This window comes from Stenella coeruleoalba, assembly GCF_951394435.1.
Source record: "Stenella coeruleoalba genome assembly, chromosome: 8".
Classification (NCBI taxonomy): domain Eukaryota; kingdom Metazoa; phylum Chordata; class Mammalia; order Artiodactyla; family Delphinidae; genus Stenella; species Stenella coeruleoalba.
Genome location: NC_137154.1, coordinates 100,116,496 through 100,131,506, shown reverse-complemented (window position 1 = coordinate 100,131,506; position 15,011 = coordinate 100,116,496). Strand labels below are relative to the sequence as shown.

Sequence of the window (15,011 nt, the reverse complement as noted above, 5' to 3'; positions counted from 1 at the left end):
CTACTGTATAGCACAGGGAACTATATTCAATATCTTGTAATAAACCTAATGGAAAAGAATATGAAAAAGAACATATATGTGTATGCATGTATATAACTGAATCACTCTGCTGTATACCACAAATTAACACAACATTGTAAATCAACTATACTCCAAAAAAGAAAAATGTTATGAATCAGTAGGAGTTATAAGTAAGTGAAAGTCACAGCATAGAGAGTAGAGGAAAGTCAGTTTAGAACAAGAGCAGTAAGAACGTAGGCAGGAAGACTAGAAGAAAAAAAGGTCTACCAGATAGCTATTACTAGAACTGCTGTGTATCCAGAAATGTTTCAGGTCACAGACTGTGTTCAGGTCTCCATGAGGCCCAGTCTGAGTGGTGTGTATTCTGACATGTATATGTCTAATTCCCCATCGTTTAAGGTTAAGGTTAAGGTAAACCGAATGAGGCCTGGTATCTCTCATCTCCTCTGTACTCTTTTCTCTCTGTTACTTTCTCCCGGACTTCTCAGCTTACTTATCCCCCGTTTGGCCCCAAATAGTGGTCTCAGCACATGAGTCTAAATGACCTTTCAACTCAGCTCCCCATAGCTAATTTTCTCTGTCTCTCTGTGTTTCAACTGCATATTTCTAGGAGAAGACTCTGACTCAGTTCATCTTTTTTAACCAGGTCACAAACATTACAGGGGCTGAGTTGGCTAGTTCTTTGGTTCATTTGGGGCATTAGAAGTTGGAGCATTAACTCTTCTGGGCAGGACCCGGAATACCTCTGGATGTCTTAGCTCCAGAACTGTTCAAGTTCCATAGTGAATTCTCCATCACCACATGGGTGATGGAGCTCTATGATGAGCTCAGATACTCACAGGTTGGACTTTAAAGTGCCAGACTACTGGACACAGGGAGAAGATTCCCAAAGTGGAGCCCAGTGAAAGTCAGCCTGGGTGGGGTTGGGGTATAGTTCTGTAAAGACAACCTTAAGAAGAGGGAGGAAGAAGTTGGAGGATGAGGTTTAAGGAGAGAACATTCAGGCTTTAAGGTCTTATCTGTTAATATTGTCACTCCTGGGGAGGCGTGAGGCAGGGATGTCCCAGAAAGTTCTGATAATTACAAAGAGAGCTGCTGGCATACTCTAAACTGGTAGGTGGTATAGATAGCACCTCTTCCTTTCCACTAATTTCTACTGCTTCTATCAACAGAAGTCTGACTGAATGTGATCTCAGCTCCTAACTCACTCCACATCAAAAAAAGGAACTATTGATGGCATTCTGTGTCATGCCTTTCTCTCCTCCAGAGGAGTTGAGCCGCAGACCTGGAAATCCTAGTTTTGTCCTCCCACTCAAGCCAAGTAGGGTCGGCCTCTGCAACTTCTGATCCCTGAGGTCCTGCTTTCTCCCATTGACCCAGAATCTTCAGCCAGCCCACTCTAGGGGCTGTCTATACATCTTTCTCCATGAAGTAGAGTGAGGTCCAGAAAAGATAATTCATTTATTCCTTCATGCAGGAAAAATGCACCTGTTATGTGTCAAGCATGCTGTTAGGTAGTGAGGATACAACAGTGATCAAGACAGACTGAAACACCATTTTCAAGGAGCTTAAAGTCTAATGGGGAAGGGACTTCCCTGGTGGTCCAGTGGTAAAGAATCCACCTTCCAATGCAGGGAACACGGGTTCGATCCCTGGTTGGGGAACTAAGATCCCACATGCTGTGGGGCAACTAAGCCCACGCACCACAATTACTGAGAGAAGCCTGCACACCACAACTAGAGAGAAACCCAAGCAGACGGTGGGCTGTAACGAAAAGATCCCGCATGCCTCAACAAAGATCCTGTGTGCTGCAACTAAGACCTGATGCAGCCAAAAAAAAAAAATAATAAGGAAAATAAATACATAAAATAAATAAATATTTTAAAAAAGAAAGTCATCACACTTGCCTGCTATGTGTATTAAAAAAAAGTCTAATGGGGGAGACAAGCATTAAATAATTATAAGAGTGACAAATACATCTATTCTAGATCCAGCATTCAGTGGTACATGTAACAAAGTGGTCCAAGAGAGGTGGGCAGGGAAGAGGGAGGAGATGGGGGCTATGGTAGCTCTGCCACCCAATCCCCCAAAAGTTCTAGCTTAATACCAGGTGGGTGCTTCACTGCATCCATCTTCTCAGCACTTACAGCTCAAGGCACAGCTTTCAAATATGTCTTGTAGATCCCTTTTCAATGTCCATATCACGTAAATTCTCCTGTTACCCATTTGAGTTTGCCATCTGTTTCCTGCCCAAACCATGATTGATATAGGTCATTATGAAAATACTATTAGCAGAAGTGAGCAGGGTTAAGGAAAAAATATAATAAAGTTGGGGCATCCAGATTTAGCAACTGCAAGAAATCATCATCATTCCTAGGCCTGAGGGAGCAGGGGAAGGAAAACGTGTAACCATAGCCTGGTGGAGAGCTGAAGCCATGGAAGAGAGGACACCCTTCAAAAACTGTCACATCAAGACACATCAAGAACTGTGGCAGGAAGGTAATAGGAGGGATAAATACTTCCATCTCAATCCGTATGTATGTGTGTGTGTGTGTGTGTGTGTTCTCTTCTCCAATCTTCCATTGGCTAAACACAATCTAAAGCCAACCCCAACCAGCACTCAGGTGATCAACTCAAGAGAGATCATCCTTCTGGGGTCCAGGACCAAAAGGAAAAAAGGCTGATTTAGAGAGTCAAACAAAAAATAACCAGCTAATCACACCTCACTGTCAAGAACACTTTAAAAAGAGAGTAGATAGATTTTAAAATTTGTTACATAGAGTATATGTTATTTTGGTAATATGAGTTTTTAAGGTAGGGCAGAGAGCCCCAATATACCATGGTGCATGAGCCTTCACACTACAATTTGCCATGGGTTGCCAGAGGTCCAACCTGCCTGATCGGGAGACATGAGAACCTCAGAGCACAACACATTGTGATGAATCATGGATTGTTTCTGAGGTTCTAGAATCCCAGACTCTGTGGCTCAGCACTGGGAGCTTCTGCTCACAGTCTTTTTCACGGCTCTCGGGTGCCCCGCACCAGGGTGCCCTCTCTCCCAAAATCCAGATGAAGAAATGTCTTCTGCTAGTGAGTCTGTATCTGCTTGGATCTGCCAGAGGTAAGTCCTCTTGTCTTGGTTCTGGGTGGACATGTAAGAGGCACCTTTAAGGCATTTCAGCCCTTGAAGAAGGAAGGCCAGTATCTTAGTTACCCAAACTAATCTAACTCAGAATTAGGAGTAGCTGAACAAGTTCAACTCTGAGAGCTACTGAACCGGTGGTGGGTTCCTCCTAGTTATGGCTTCACCATCAGAGACTGGCTTAGCACAGTCTCGTTCCTAATACTTTCAGCCACTTGACATTGTATCTGATGCTCTGTGAAATGAGAAGATTGGTCTAGGGGTTCTGCAGAGGTCCAGTGAAGGTTTGCCCCCATGAACTGAGTGTAGGGGATCCTTGTGTAGTTAATGTAGGAGGAGAGACATGAGGAGATGGGAGTGTGGTATGCCTGGAAAGTCATCCGAGAACACAGCATGGCTCTGGGCCAGAGACCTTACAAGCCACTCTTTCATTGGTCTATCCATCCAGTGGTATTTCCTCTTTCAGGACCCCCATTCAGGGTGGGCTCTGTTCCCTCCTTCCTCCTACAGGAGAAGTGAGAGGCCATGAGCTCTGAGCTGCCTATTAAATGACAAAGTGTTTTCTGTAATGTCAGTTCTCAGAGATTTGTCTTTTGCTTTCTTAGCCTTTCAAAAGTTGACTGAGAAACGTAGCTACATAGCTACCAGATGGTAGTATGTCCTAGCCACTTTGTGAGGCAGTGAGTCATAAACTATAAGCATGACAAAGAAATTAGTGTGTTTTTCAAGCCTCCCTTCCGTATCAGAAATTTCTTTATTAAAACTTCTGTTAACTTTTGAAGGATCAGTCAAGAAGATGATATTTCTATAACAACTTTTTAAAATTAAAAATTCCTTAAAGCCTTAGTAAATCTTACCTTTCCTTTATCAACGTATTCTAATGCTAGCCTTTTGAAAGTTATTGATTGTAAGGTCTTCAAATCACTCAGAATACATACATACATACACACACACACACACACACACACAAATATATATATTTGCAGGATTCTTACAGAGCTAGAGTATTTTGGGGACTTAGGCCTCAAAGATCCTGTAATTCAGCTTTTGGCTAGGATTAATAATTTAGTCATTATAGTCTACTCACCGCCCTTCTCTAGGTTACTCAGTCTAAATCAGTTACTCAGTCAAAGAGTAATAATTTTTAAAAAAAGTAATAATCAAATTGTCTGCTTGGTGCTACACTTAATAAAATGAAAGTTGTATTTAAGGATATTTGTCTGACAGCCACTAATAAGCTGGATTAAATGTAGAAGAGAGTGGTCAGAACAGAACGACCAGCTAAGAGTTTTGTAATTCCAAATGCAAGGTCAGGAGGAGGGAAAACTAAAATTAGCTGAGCACTTGAGCAACGGACTAGGCACTTCACAGTTTCTCTTATTGAATACTCATGACAACTCTGTAAAGTAGGTGTAAATGATATGTCACAAGGAATCTCAATTCAGGGATATAGAAGCAAAGATTGTTTTTATCTTAATAATTAACAGCAACTTGGCTTTGTGTCCCCAACTCACATGGATTGGGGTTGAGTGTGTGAAAGAACATGAACTTGCCAAGTAAAGGTGTCTTAGTGCCTTCTGGTAATTTTTGTGGGTTCATTAGATATTTGTCATCTCTAGCTTAAAATTTATCTTGTCCAAAGTTTAAAATCTTCCACCCTCAGTTTCAGCTAGAATTACTCAGCTACTGAAACAATTTGCTTTCTCTCCCCCTTGTATCTCCATGCTTACCTTTCACCCACAGAGGAACTGGAGGGAGGCTAGTGGTGGACTTCTGATTACATGAATGATGGGACATTGATTTCCTGATGTTGGCTCTGTCAGGGAGGCACAGTGCTTTTGGTGCTGGGTGAGGAGGCCCCCATGTGCCCACTCAGGGTACACAGATCCACACAAATGTTGTGGATCTTAAAATTCTTCCCTTCAATCACAGAGGTGGTCTCTGTGTTTCCTTAACACCCCTGTCCTTCATGGTCTCCCAGGTAATTGGTTGACTGCATCCAACATCTGCAGTATCTTCAGAGCTTGACCTAGGCCCCCAGAAACCTAGGAACCCCACAACATTAGCCTTGCTCCATAGGAAAGAACTCTTTATCCAGACGTCCTCTCTCACCTTTACCATCTCTCTTCTGTTATTTCTCCATCTCAGGAGCATCAGGTCAATCTGATGAGCTTCCTGGCTCTCTGGACCATCAAGCTTCAGTTCAGCAACCTTCAGGTGACTACTTTTCACTTGAAAACCCTTCAGATGGTGAGGCTTTATATGAGACTTCTTCAGGCGAGAACACTTTGAGTGAGCATGGTTCAAGTGAGCACACTGCGGTTGAACACACTTCAAGTGAGCATGCTGCAGGTGGGCATGCTGCAGGTGAACACGCTTCCAGTGAACAACCTTCTGGTGAACAGCCTTCGGGTGAAAAGACTTCTGGTGAACGGCCTGCAGGTGAACAGCCTTCAGGCATCCCGCCTTCAAGCACAATTTCAGGTGAGCCACATTTGGATGGGTGCCCATCCTTGACTTCAGGTGGGAAGTAGGTAACACATACAGAAAACCAATTTTAAGGAGTTTAGAAGAAAGAATAGTTCCTACACTTCACAAACAGCTCTCCCAAAGAGAGCTGTTTACATTTTACATCTCTTTACATTTCTTTACAATAATCCCAGGTGGCAAGATCCAGGTTTTGTGGGGCCCTTTGGAGGTTAAACTGTTCAGAGGGCCCTCTTTAAGAAAAACTAAACAAATATAAAAGTACCAGCAGTCTCTCCAACTTCACTCTATGTAAGAAATTGTGAATACAGATGCCCACAGCTCCCCTGGAAGGGGCTCATAGAAGAAAACTTTGGTGAGCTTCATGCTAAATCTGCCTCTTAACAAACTATGTCAAAATGCTTTGCAAACCCTCTAAAGAGATGTCCAGCAGTGGAGCTGGTAGATCTTGGTTTTCATGTTTGAACACGGTGTCAATGGAAATAATAAACAATCAATAATAATAATAGAAAAGAGTTTTATTTGAGCCAAAGTGAGGACTACAGCCCAGAAGCCAGCTTCCCAGATTACTCTGAGAAACTGCTCTGGAGGAGCAGAGTTTTCAGCACAGTTCTATATCTTGTCAGAACAAAGAACATTAAACAAGTCAGGGATACATTTCTTCAAGGTTAAAAACAAACAAACAAACAAAAAGACCAGCACATACATGTACAGTGTGGCCTTGGCACCTGGGAAGGGAGTTTTATCATCAATGGAGTACTGGAACTGGCATCCCATGAAGAGGGGTATTTAATCTTTATTTTTAACATGGACATTTTTTACTTCTGGTTAATGTGACCTTTTCTCTAATAATTAAAGCAGTTGTTCAATAGGCCACAAAGAGGCTGTTCTAGTTAGCATAAAATTCAAGTTAACTAATGTATAAGCCAGAATAACTTCTCCATACCTCACTCAATATGTGAACATTTCTTTCATCAATGGAAAGTAAAGCATGCTGACACTTTTGTCTGTTAGATCCGGAAATAAGTTCCCAGGACAACTGCAATTCTTTGGCTCTTACTCCAAAGGGGTTCTTCAAGGAAGGAAAGCAAGATCCAAGTTTTAATGTCTCAAGTTATTACCAGACATAGACACTTTATATTTCACCCCATTACATAAGTAGCAGTATTCCAAATTTTCAGACGAGAGAAGTTACATCATCCGGCTAGAAAGTAGCAAACCTTGGACTCAAACTTAAGTCTGACTCCAAAGCCCATATTTTTTCCACTTTATGCTTCCTTAATTAGGGAATTGGCAGTGGAGGTAGAGAGGCAATATGGAATCGCTTCAAAGAGACTGTGCTTTGTGACAAACTGACCTGACTGAAGGTCACTTTGAGAATAGAGAATTGATGTAATGTTTGCAACATTACAGCATTCTAACACAGCTTATTAATCAGTCAGATTTCACTGCAAGTGTTTGTGCCTTGTGATAAGTGAGAGTATGATGGGGAGTAGGAAAGGGAGCCAGTCACATGAGGAGTTCTATTGCTCCTATTGAGTTAGACACGGCAGAAGGGCATCTAATGATAAATGTCCGGGAAGCCACTGGGTGATGAATTAGAATAAAAGTCAGTACTAGAGAGATAAATGTGGGATTCATCACTAATGAAAATCATAAATGAAGCAATAAGAATGAAGGCATTTCCTTTGGCACAGAAGAGAAAATATGCTCTTTCAGACACAGAGCCCTCACATCCCTAACAAGAACCAGGAAATGAAATGTGTTGTATCCACCTACTTGTTGCCCATCATCCCTCCCCAGATGAGTGACTCAAGGCTATACAACCTGGATCCTAAGGTTATTTCATCAGGCTGATCTTAAATTTTCAGGCCCAGTATTAAATTGCCACACATGCTCTTATATGAATGACCAAGGAATATGTCTTCAAGGAGAGGGAGTCTGTTCCACTCAGAATTCCCAGCAGTGCATGTTAAAGAAGATCTTTGAAGGTATGTGGGGACTTCATGAGCCAGTCTTTGCCAGAGAACACATCAACCAGCTTGAGTACTGATGGGGAGGAGATAGGGTGGCAGGGGCCGAGGAGGGAACAAGCTGTGATTCCCCAGAAACTTGGAGATCCAGGAGAACCTTATCCTTTCAAGAATCAAGAGCAGAATTCCAGCTATTGAGGGAGAGGCCCTTCCCAGCAGGCTTATGATGTCTTAAAAAGAGGCAGGGAGATTGGCTGTCTCTTCCTATTAAAGAAATGTGTGGGTTGCCCCTTGAGACATTGACAGTAAGCTCAGGAATGTGTCTATCTTGTTCACGGCTATATATTCCTAGCACTTAGCACAATGTCCAGCCCATGGTAGGCATTTAGTAAATATTGAATACATGAGTTAAGTAATAAACAGTTGTCCACCAGTCTGTGTTCACAGGTTGGCAGACCTGTATATGTGTCTTCCTACACCTCTCTACCCTTACACTCAGTCCTCATCCTCAAAATAAGGGATCTTGGTTACTTCCATCCCATGAACTTCCCTTGTGGTTTGTCTGGTCCCTCACTAGAAAGAGTGGGCAACTCATCAGGGGAAGGGCCCAGAAGAAGCAGATGGAAGGGAGGAAGGAAAGAATATACAAGTTGGAGGACCTGGTCGTGCCTACATAGGGACACTGGGAACCATGGATGAAAGCTAAGATTGGAGGAGGAAGCTTTCTGCTCATTACAGTCTGCCTCTGCTTCTTTCAGGTGGAAAACTTCAATTCATTGTCCAGGGCTGTGAAAGCATGTGCCCATCCATGAACCAATTATCCCGTGGAACCAGGATGCAAGTTATATGCTGTCGGAATCAATCTTTCTGCAACAAGGTCTAGAAGCCTGTGCCCTTGCTTCCTGCTCTGAGTCAGGCAGCAAAAGTCCTCCATCACCCTACTGGGCTCAATTTATATTTAGTTTCTTCCCCAGTCAAAAACTAATCACATCTTCCTCTGCCTGACTATCAGACAGGAAGTTCAAATATCTTTCCTCTCCTATCCATGCCCGGTTACACATTCTTCTCTGGCCTCCAACTTCCCTATCCCCTTACCCCATCTCTCAACATTCCTTTCTTTTTCAATAAATTCCACATGATTAAAGAATATAGACTCCAGACAGAGTCTTTTCCCATCAACCAGGGGCAGGGTCACTCTGAGCTTCCTTCTGCTCCACACAATAAAGTAGATCCATTTTATTTCTTTATTTTTCCTTTTTTTTTTTGGAATTTTATTTTATTTATTTTTTTATACAGCAGGTTCTTATTAGTCATCCATTTTATACAAATCAGTGTATATAGGTCAATCCCAATCTCCAATTCATCACACCACCACCACCCTGCCTCTTTCCCCCTTTGGTGTCCATGTTTGTTCTCTACATCTGTGTCTCAATTTCTGCCCTGCAAACTGGTTCATCTGTACCATTTTTTAGGTTCCACATATATGCGTTAATATACGCTATTTGTTCTCTTTCTGACTTACTCACTCTGTATGACAGTCTCTAGATCCAGCCACATCTCAACAAATGACCCAATTTCGTTCCTTTTTATGGCTGAGTAATATTGCATTGTATATATACACCACATCTTCTTTATCCATTGATCTGTCAATGAGTATTTAGGTTGCTTCCATGAACTGGCTATTGTAAACAGTGTTGCAATGAACATTGGGGTGCATGTGTCTCTTTGAATTATGGTTTTCTCTGTGTATATGCCCAGTAGTGGGATTGCTGGATCATAAGGTAATTCTATTTTTAGTTTTTTAAGGAACCTCCATACTGTTCTCCATAGTGGCTGTATCAATTTACATTCCCACCAACAGTGCAAGAGGGTTCCCTTTTCTCCACACCCTCTCCAGCATTTGCTGTTTGTAGATTTTCTGATGATGCCCATTCTAAAAGGTGTGAGGTGATACCTCATTGTAGTTTTGATTTGCATTTCTCTAATAATTAGTGATGTTGAGCAGCTTTTCATGTGCTTCTTGGTCATCTGTATGTCTTCTTTGGAGAAATGTCTATTTATTCTTCTGCCCACTTTTGGATTCGGTTGCTTGTTTTTTTAATATTGAGGTGCATGAGCTGTTTATATATTTTGGAGATGAATCCTTTGTCCGTTGATTCATTTGCAAATATTTTCTCCCATTCTGATGGTTGTCTTTTCATCTTGTTTATGGTTTCCTTTGCTGTGCAAAAGCTTTGAAGTTTCATTAGGTCCCATTTGTTTATTTTCATTTTTATTTCCATTACTCTAGAAGGTGGATCAAAAAAGATCTTGCTGAGACATGTCAAAGAGTGTTCTTCCTATGTTTACCTCTAAGAGTTTTATAGTGTCCGGTCTTACATTTAGGTCTCTAATCCATTTTGAGTTTATTTTTGTGTATGGTGTTAGGGAGTGTTCTAATTTCATTCTTTTACATGTAGCTGTCCAGTTTTCCCAGCACTACTTACTGAAGAGACTGTCTTTATTCATTGTATATCCTTGCCTCCTTTTTCAAAGATTAGTTGACTATAGCTGCGTGGGTTTATCCCTGGGCTTTCTAACTTCTTCCATTGATCTATGATCTAACAGATCTTCCATTTCTGTTTTTGTGCCACTACCATATAGTCTTGATTACTGTAGTTTTGTAGTATAGTCTGAAGTCAGGAAGTCTGATTCCTCCAGCTCCGTTTTTTTCCCTCAAGACTGCATTGGCTATTTGGGGTGTTTTGTGTCTCCATACAAATTTTAAGATTTTTTGTTCTAGTTCCGTAACAAATGCCATTGGTAATTTGATAGGGATTGCATTGAATCTGTAAATTGCTTTGGTTAGTATAGTCATTTTCACAATATTGATTCTTCCAATCCAAGAACATGGTATATCTCTCCATCTGTTGGTATCCTCTTTAATTTCTTTCATCAGTGTCTTATAGTTTTCTGCATACTGGTCTTTTTTCTCCTTAGGTAGGTTTATTCCTAGGTATTTTATTCTTTTTGTTGCAATGGTAAATGGGAGTGTTTCCTTAATTTCTCTTTCAGAATTTACAGCATTAGTGTATAGGAATGCAATGCATTAATTTTGTATCCTGCAACTTTACCAAATTCATTGATTAGCTCTAGTAGTTTTCTGGTGGCATCTTTAGATTTCTCTATGTATAGTATCATGTCATCTGCAAACAGTGACAGTTTTACTTCTTCTTTTCCAATTTGTATTCCTTTCATTACTTTTTCTTCTCTGATTGCTGTGGCTAGGATTTCCAAAACTATGTTGAATAATAGTGGCAAGAGAGGACATCCTTGCCTTTTTCCTGATCTTAGAGGAAATACTTTCAGTTTTTCACCATTCAGAATGATGGTTGCTTTGGGTTTGTCACATATGGCCTTTATTATGTTGAGGTAGGTTCCCTCTATGCCCACTTTCTGGAGAGTTTTTATCATAAATGGGTGTTGAATTTTGTCAAAAGCTTTCTCTGCATCTATTGAGATGATCATATGGTTTTTCTCCTTCAATTTGTTAATACGGTGTATCACATTGATTGATTTGTGTATATTGAAGAATCCTTGCAACCCTGGGATAAATCCCACTTGATCATGGTGTATAATCCTTTTAATGTGTTGTTGGATTCTGTTTGCTAGTATTTTGTTGAGGATTTTTGCATCTATATTCATCAGTGGTATTGGTTTGTAATATTCTTTTTTTGTAGTATCTTTGTCTGGTTTTGGTATCAGGGTGATGGTGGCCTCGTAGAATGAGTTTGGGAGTGTTCCTTCCTCCACAATTTTTTGGAGGAGTTTGAGAAGGATGGGTGTTAGCTCTTCTCTAAATATTTGATAGAATTCACCTGTGAAGCCATCTGGACCAGGATTTTTTTTGTTGGAAGATTTTTTTTTTCGGTACGCAGCCTCTCACTGTTGTGGCCTCTCCCATTGCGGAGCACAGGCTCTGGACACACAGGCTCAGTGGTCATGGCTCACAAGCCTAGCCGCTCCACGGCATGTGGGATCTTCCTGGACCGGGGCATGAACCCGTATCCCCTGCATCAGCAGGCAGACTCTCAACCACTGCACCACCAGTGAAGCCCTTGTTGGAAGATTTTTTATCACAGTTTCAATTTCATTACTTGAGATTGGTCTGTTCATATTTTCTATTTCTTCCTGGTTCAGTCTTGGAAAGTTATACCTTTCTAAGAATTTGTCCATTTCTTCCAGGTTGTCCATTTTATTGGCATAGAGTTGCTTATAGTAGTCTCTGAGGATGCTTTGTATTTCTGCGATGTCTGTTGTAACTTCTCCTTTTTCATTTTTAATTTTATTGATTTGAGACCTCTCTCTCTTTTTCTTGATGAGTCTGGCTAACGGTTATCAATTTTGTTTATCTTCTCAAAGAACCAGCTTTTAGTTTTATTGATCTTTGCTACTGTTTTCTTTGTTTCTATTTCATTTATTTCTGCTCTGATCTTTATGATTTCTTTCCTTATGCTAACTTTGGGTTTTGTTTGTTCTTCTTTCTCTAATTCCTTTAGGTGTAACGTTAGATTGTTTATATGAGATTTTTCTTGTTTCTTGAGGTAGGCTTGTATAGGTATAAACTTCCCTCTTAGAACTGCTTTTGCTGCATCTCATAGGTTTTGAATCATCGTGTTTTCATTGTCATTTGTCTCTAGGTATTTTTTGATTTCCTCTTTGACTTCTTCAGTAATCTCTTGGAAATTTAGTAACGTATTTTTTAGCCCCCATGTGTTTGTGTTTTTTATGTTTTTTTCCCTGTAATTGATTTCTAATCTCATAGCGCTGTGGTCAGAAAAGATGCTTGATATTGGGGCTTCCTTGGTGGTGCAGTGGTTGAGAGTCCGCCTGCCAATGCAGGGGACATGGGTTCATGCCCCGGTCTGGGAAGATCCCACATGCCACGGAGAGGCTAGCCCGTGAGCCATGGCCACTGAGCCTGCGCGTCCAGAGCCTGTGCTCTGCATTGGGAGAGGCCACAACAGTGAGAGGCCCTCGTACTGCAAGGAAAAAAAAAAAGATTCTTGATATTATTTCAATCTTCTTAAATTTACTGAGGCTTGATTTGTGACCGAAGATGTGATCTATTCTGGAGAATGTTCCATGCACACTTGAGAAGAAAGTGTAATCTGCTGTTTTTGGAGGGAATGTCCTATAAATATCAATTAAAACTATCTGGTCTATTGTGTCATTTAAAGCTTGTGTTTACTTATTAATTTCTATTTTGGATGATCTCTTCATTGGTGTAAGTGAGGTGTAAAAGTCCCCCACTATTACTGTGTTACTGTCAATTTCCTCTTTTACAGCTGTTAGTATTGCCTTATGTATTGAGGTGTTCCTATGTTGGGTGCATATATATTTATAATTGTTATATCTTCTTCTTGGATTGATTCCTTGATCATTATGTAGTTTCCTTCCTTGTCTCTTGTAACATTCTTTATTTTAAAGTCTAGTTTATCTGATATGGGTATTGCTACTCCAGCTTTCTTTCGATTTCCATTTGCATGGAATATCTTTTTCCATCCCCTCACTTTCAGTCTGTATGTGTCCCTAGGTCTGAAGTGGGTCTCTTGTAGACAGCATATATATGGGTCTTGTTTTTGTATCCATTCAGCGAGCCTGTGTCTTTTGGTTGGAGCAATTAGTCCTTTCACGTTTAAGGTAATTATTGATATGTATGTTCCTATTATTATTTTCTTAATTGTTTTGGGTTTGTTTGTGTAGGTTCTTTTCTTCTCTTGTGTTTCCCACTTAGAGAAGTTCCATTAGCATTTGTTGTAGAGCTGATTTTGTGGTGCTGAATTCTCTTAGCTTTTGCTTGTCTGCAAAGTTTTTGATATCTCCATCAAATCTGAATGAGATCCTTGCTGGGTAGTGTAATCTTGGTTGTAGATTCTTCCCTTTCATCACTTTAAGTATATCATGCCACTCCCTTCTGGCTTGTCGAGATCCTGCTGTGAAATCAGCTGTTAACCTTATGGGAGTTCCCTTGTATGTTTTTTGTCATTTTTCCCTTGCTGCTTTCAATAATTTTTCTTTGTTTTTAATTTTTGCCAATTTGATTACTATGTGTCTCGGCCTGTTTCTTCTTGGTTTTATCCTGTATGGGATTCTCTGTGCTTCCTGGACTTGGGTGGTTATTTCCTTTCCCATGTTAGAAAAGTTTTCGACTATAATCTCTTCAAATATTTTCTCGTGTCCTTTCTCTCTTTCTTCTCCTTCTGGGACCCCAAAATGCGAATGTTGTTGTGTTTCATGTTGTCCCAGGGGTCTCTTAGGCTGTCTTCCTTTCTTTTGTTTTTTCTTTATTCTGTTCCACAGCAGTGAATTCCACTATTCTGTCTTCCAGGTTACTTATCCGTTCTTTTGCCTCAGTTGTTCTGCTATTGGTTCCTTCTAGTGTAGTTTTCATTTCAGTTATTGTATTGTTCATCTCTGTTTGTTTGTTCTTTAATTGTTCTAAGTCTTTGTTAAACATTTCTTGCATCTTCTCGATCTTTGCCTCCATTCTTTTTCTGAGGTCCTGGATCATCTTCACTATCATTATTCTGAATTTTTTTCTGGAAAGTTGCCTATCTCCACTTCATTTAGTTTTTTTTCTGGGGTTTTAACATGTTCCTTTATCTGGTACATAGCCCTCTGCCTTTTCATCTTGTCTATCTTTTTGTGAATGTGGTTTTTGTTCCACAGGCTACAGGATTGTAGCTCTTGCTTCTGCTTCTGCCCTCTGGTGGATGAGGCTATCAAGTGGATGCATTTTTAAACAATTCCATATTCCTCAAAGTTAAGGGGTTCCCCAGGACAGGGACCATGAAGAGGAATGCAACGTAGGTGTTAACCTTTTAGGAGCTTAAAACAGTATTGCAGATCCTTCTCTCTGACCCCAACCTTTCCATCCCTGTAGATACCATACCCACTTCTACTTATCACGGTGTTCAGAACTCACCCCTTCTTTGGCTCTTGAGAGTTTTCAGTGAAACGTCCACTCAACATAATTATAACAATAAAATGACTCCTTTTAATGTATTTGCTACATAAACAGAGCAGGTCATAATTATCTTAATTAAGTCTTTTTCTCACACACAGTGTTATTGGTTCATCTCAGCACAGAGGGGCAGGTGGAAATAGTATAATAATCCCTCTTACTTTGTATTAGTGCTATGTTCTTCAAAGTGTTTTCAGATCTCATCCTCAGAAAACAGCCCAGAAAGGTAGTCAGGAAAGATAATATCATCCTTAATTTATAAGTAAGAAAGTCTGACACAGAAATGTTTTATTTATTCATACTCCATGTTGTTCCAAACTTGCCATGTTTACAGAACAACAGTGAGCAAGGGCCAGATTTCAAAACCAAATCCAGGGGCTTC

The 15,011-nt window shown here is 40.5% G+C and overlaps 1 protein-coding gene across 1 annotated transcript; it reads left to right on the top strand.

The window, feature by feature from the left end:
- Positions 1-3,090: 3,090 nt before the first annotated feature.
- On the top strand, positions 3,091-8,832 carry ACRV1 (acrosomal vesicle protein 1; the record flags this gene model as incomplete). Its single annotated transcript, XM_079930453.1, has 4 exons — positions 3,091-3,142; positions 5,312-5,647; positions 7,522-7,641; positions 8,382-8,832. The coding sequence occupies 4 exons, from the start codon at positions 3,091-3,093 to the stop codon at positions 8,504-8,506; spliced, it is 633 nt and encodes a 210-aa protein (XP_079786579.1). The 3' UTR covers positions 8,507-8,832.
- Positions 8,833-15,011: the final 6,179 nt, after the last annotated feature.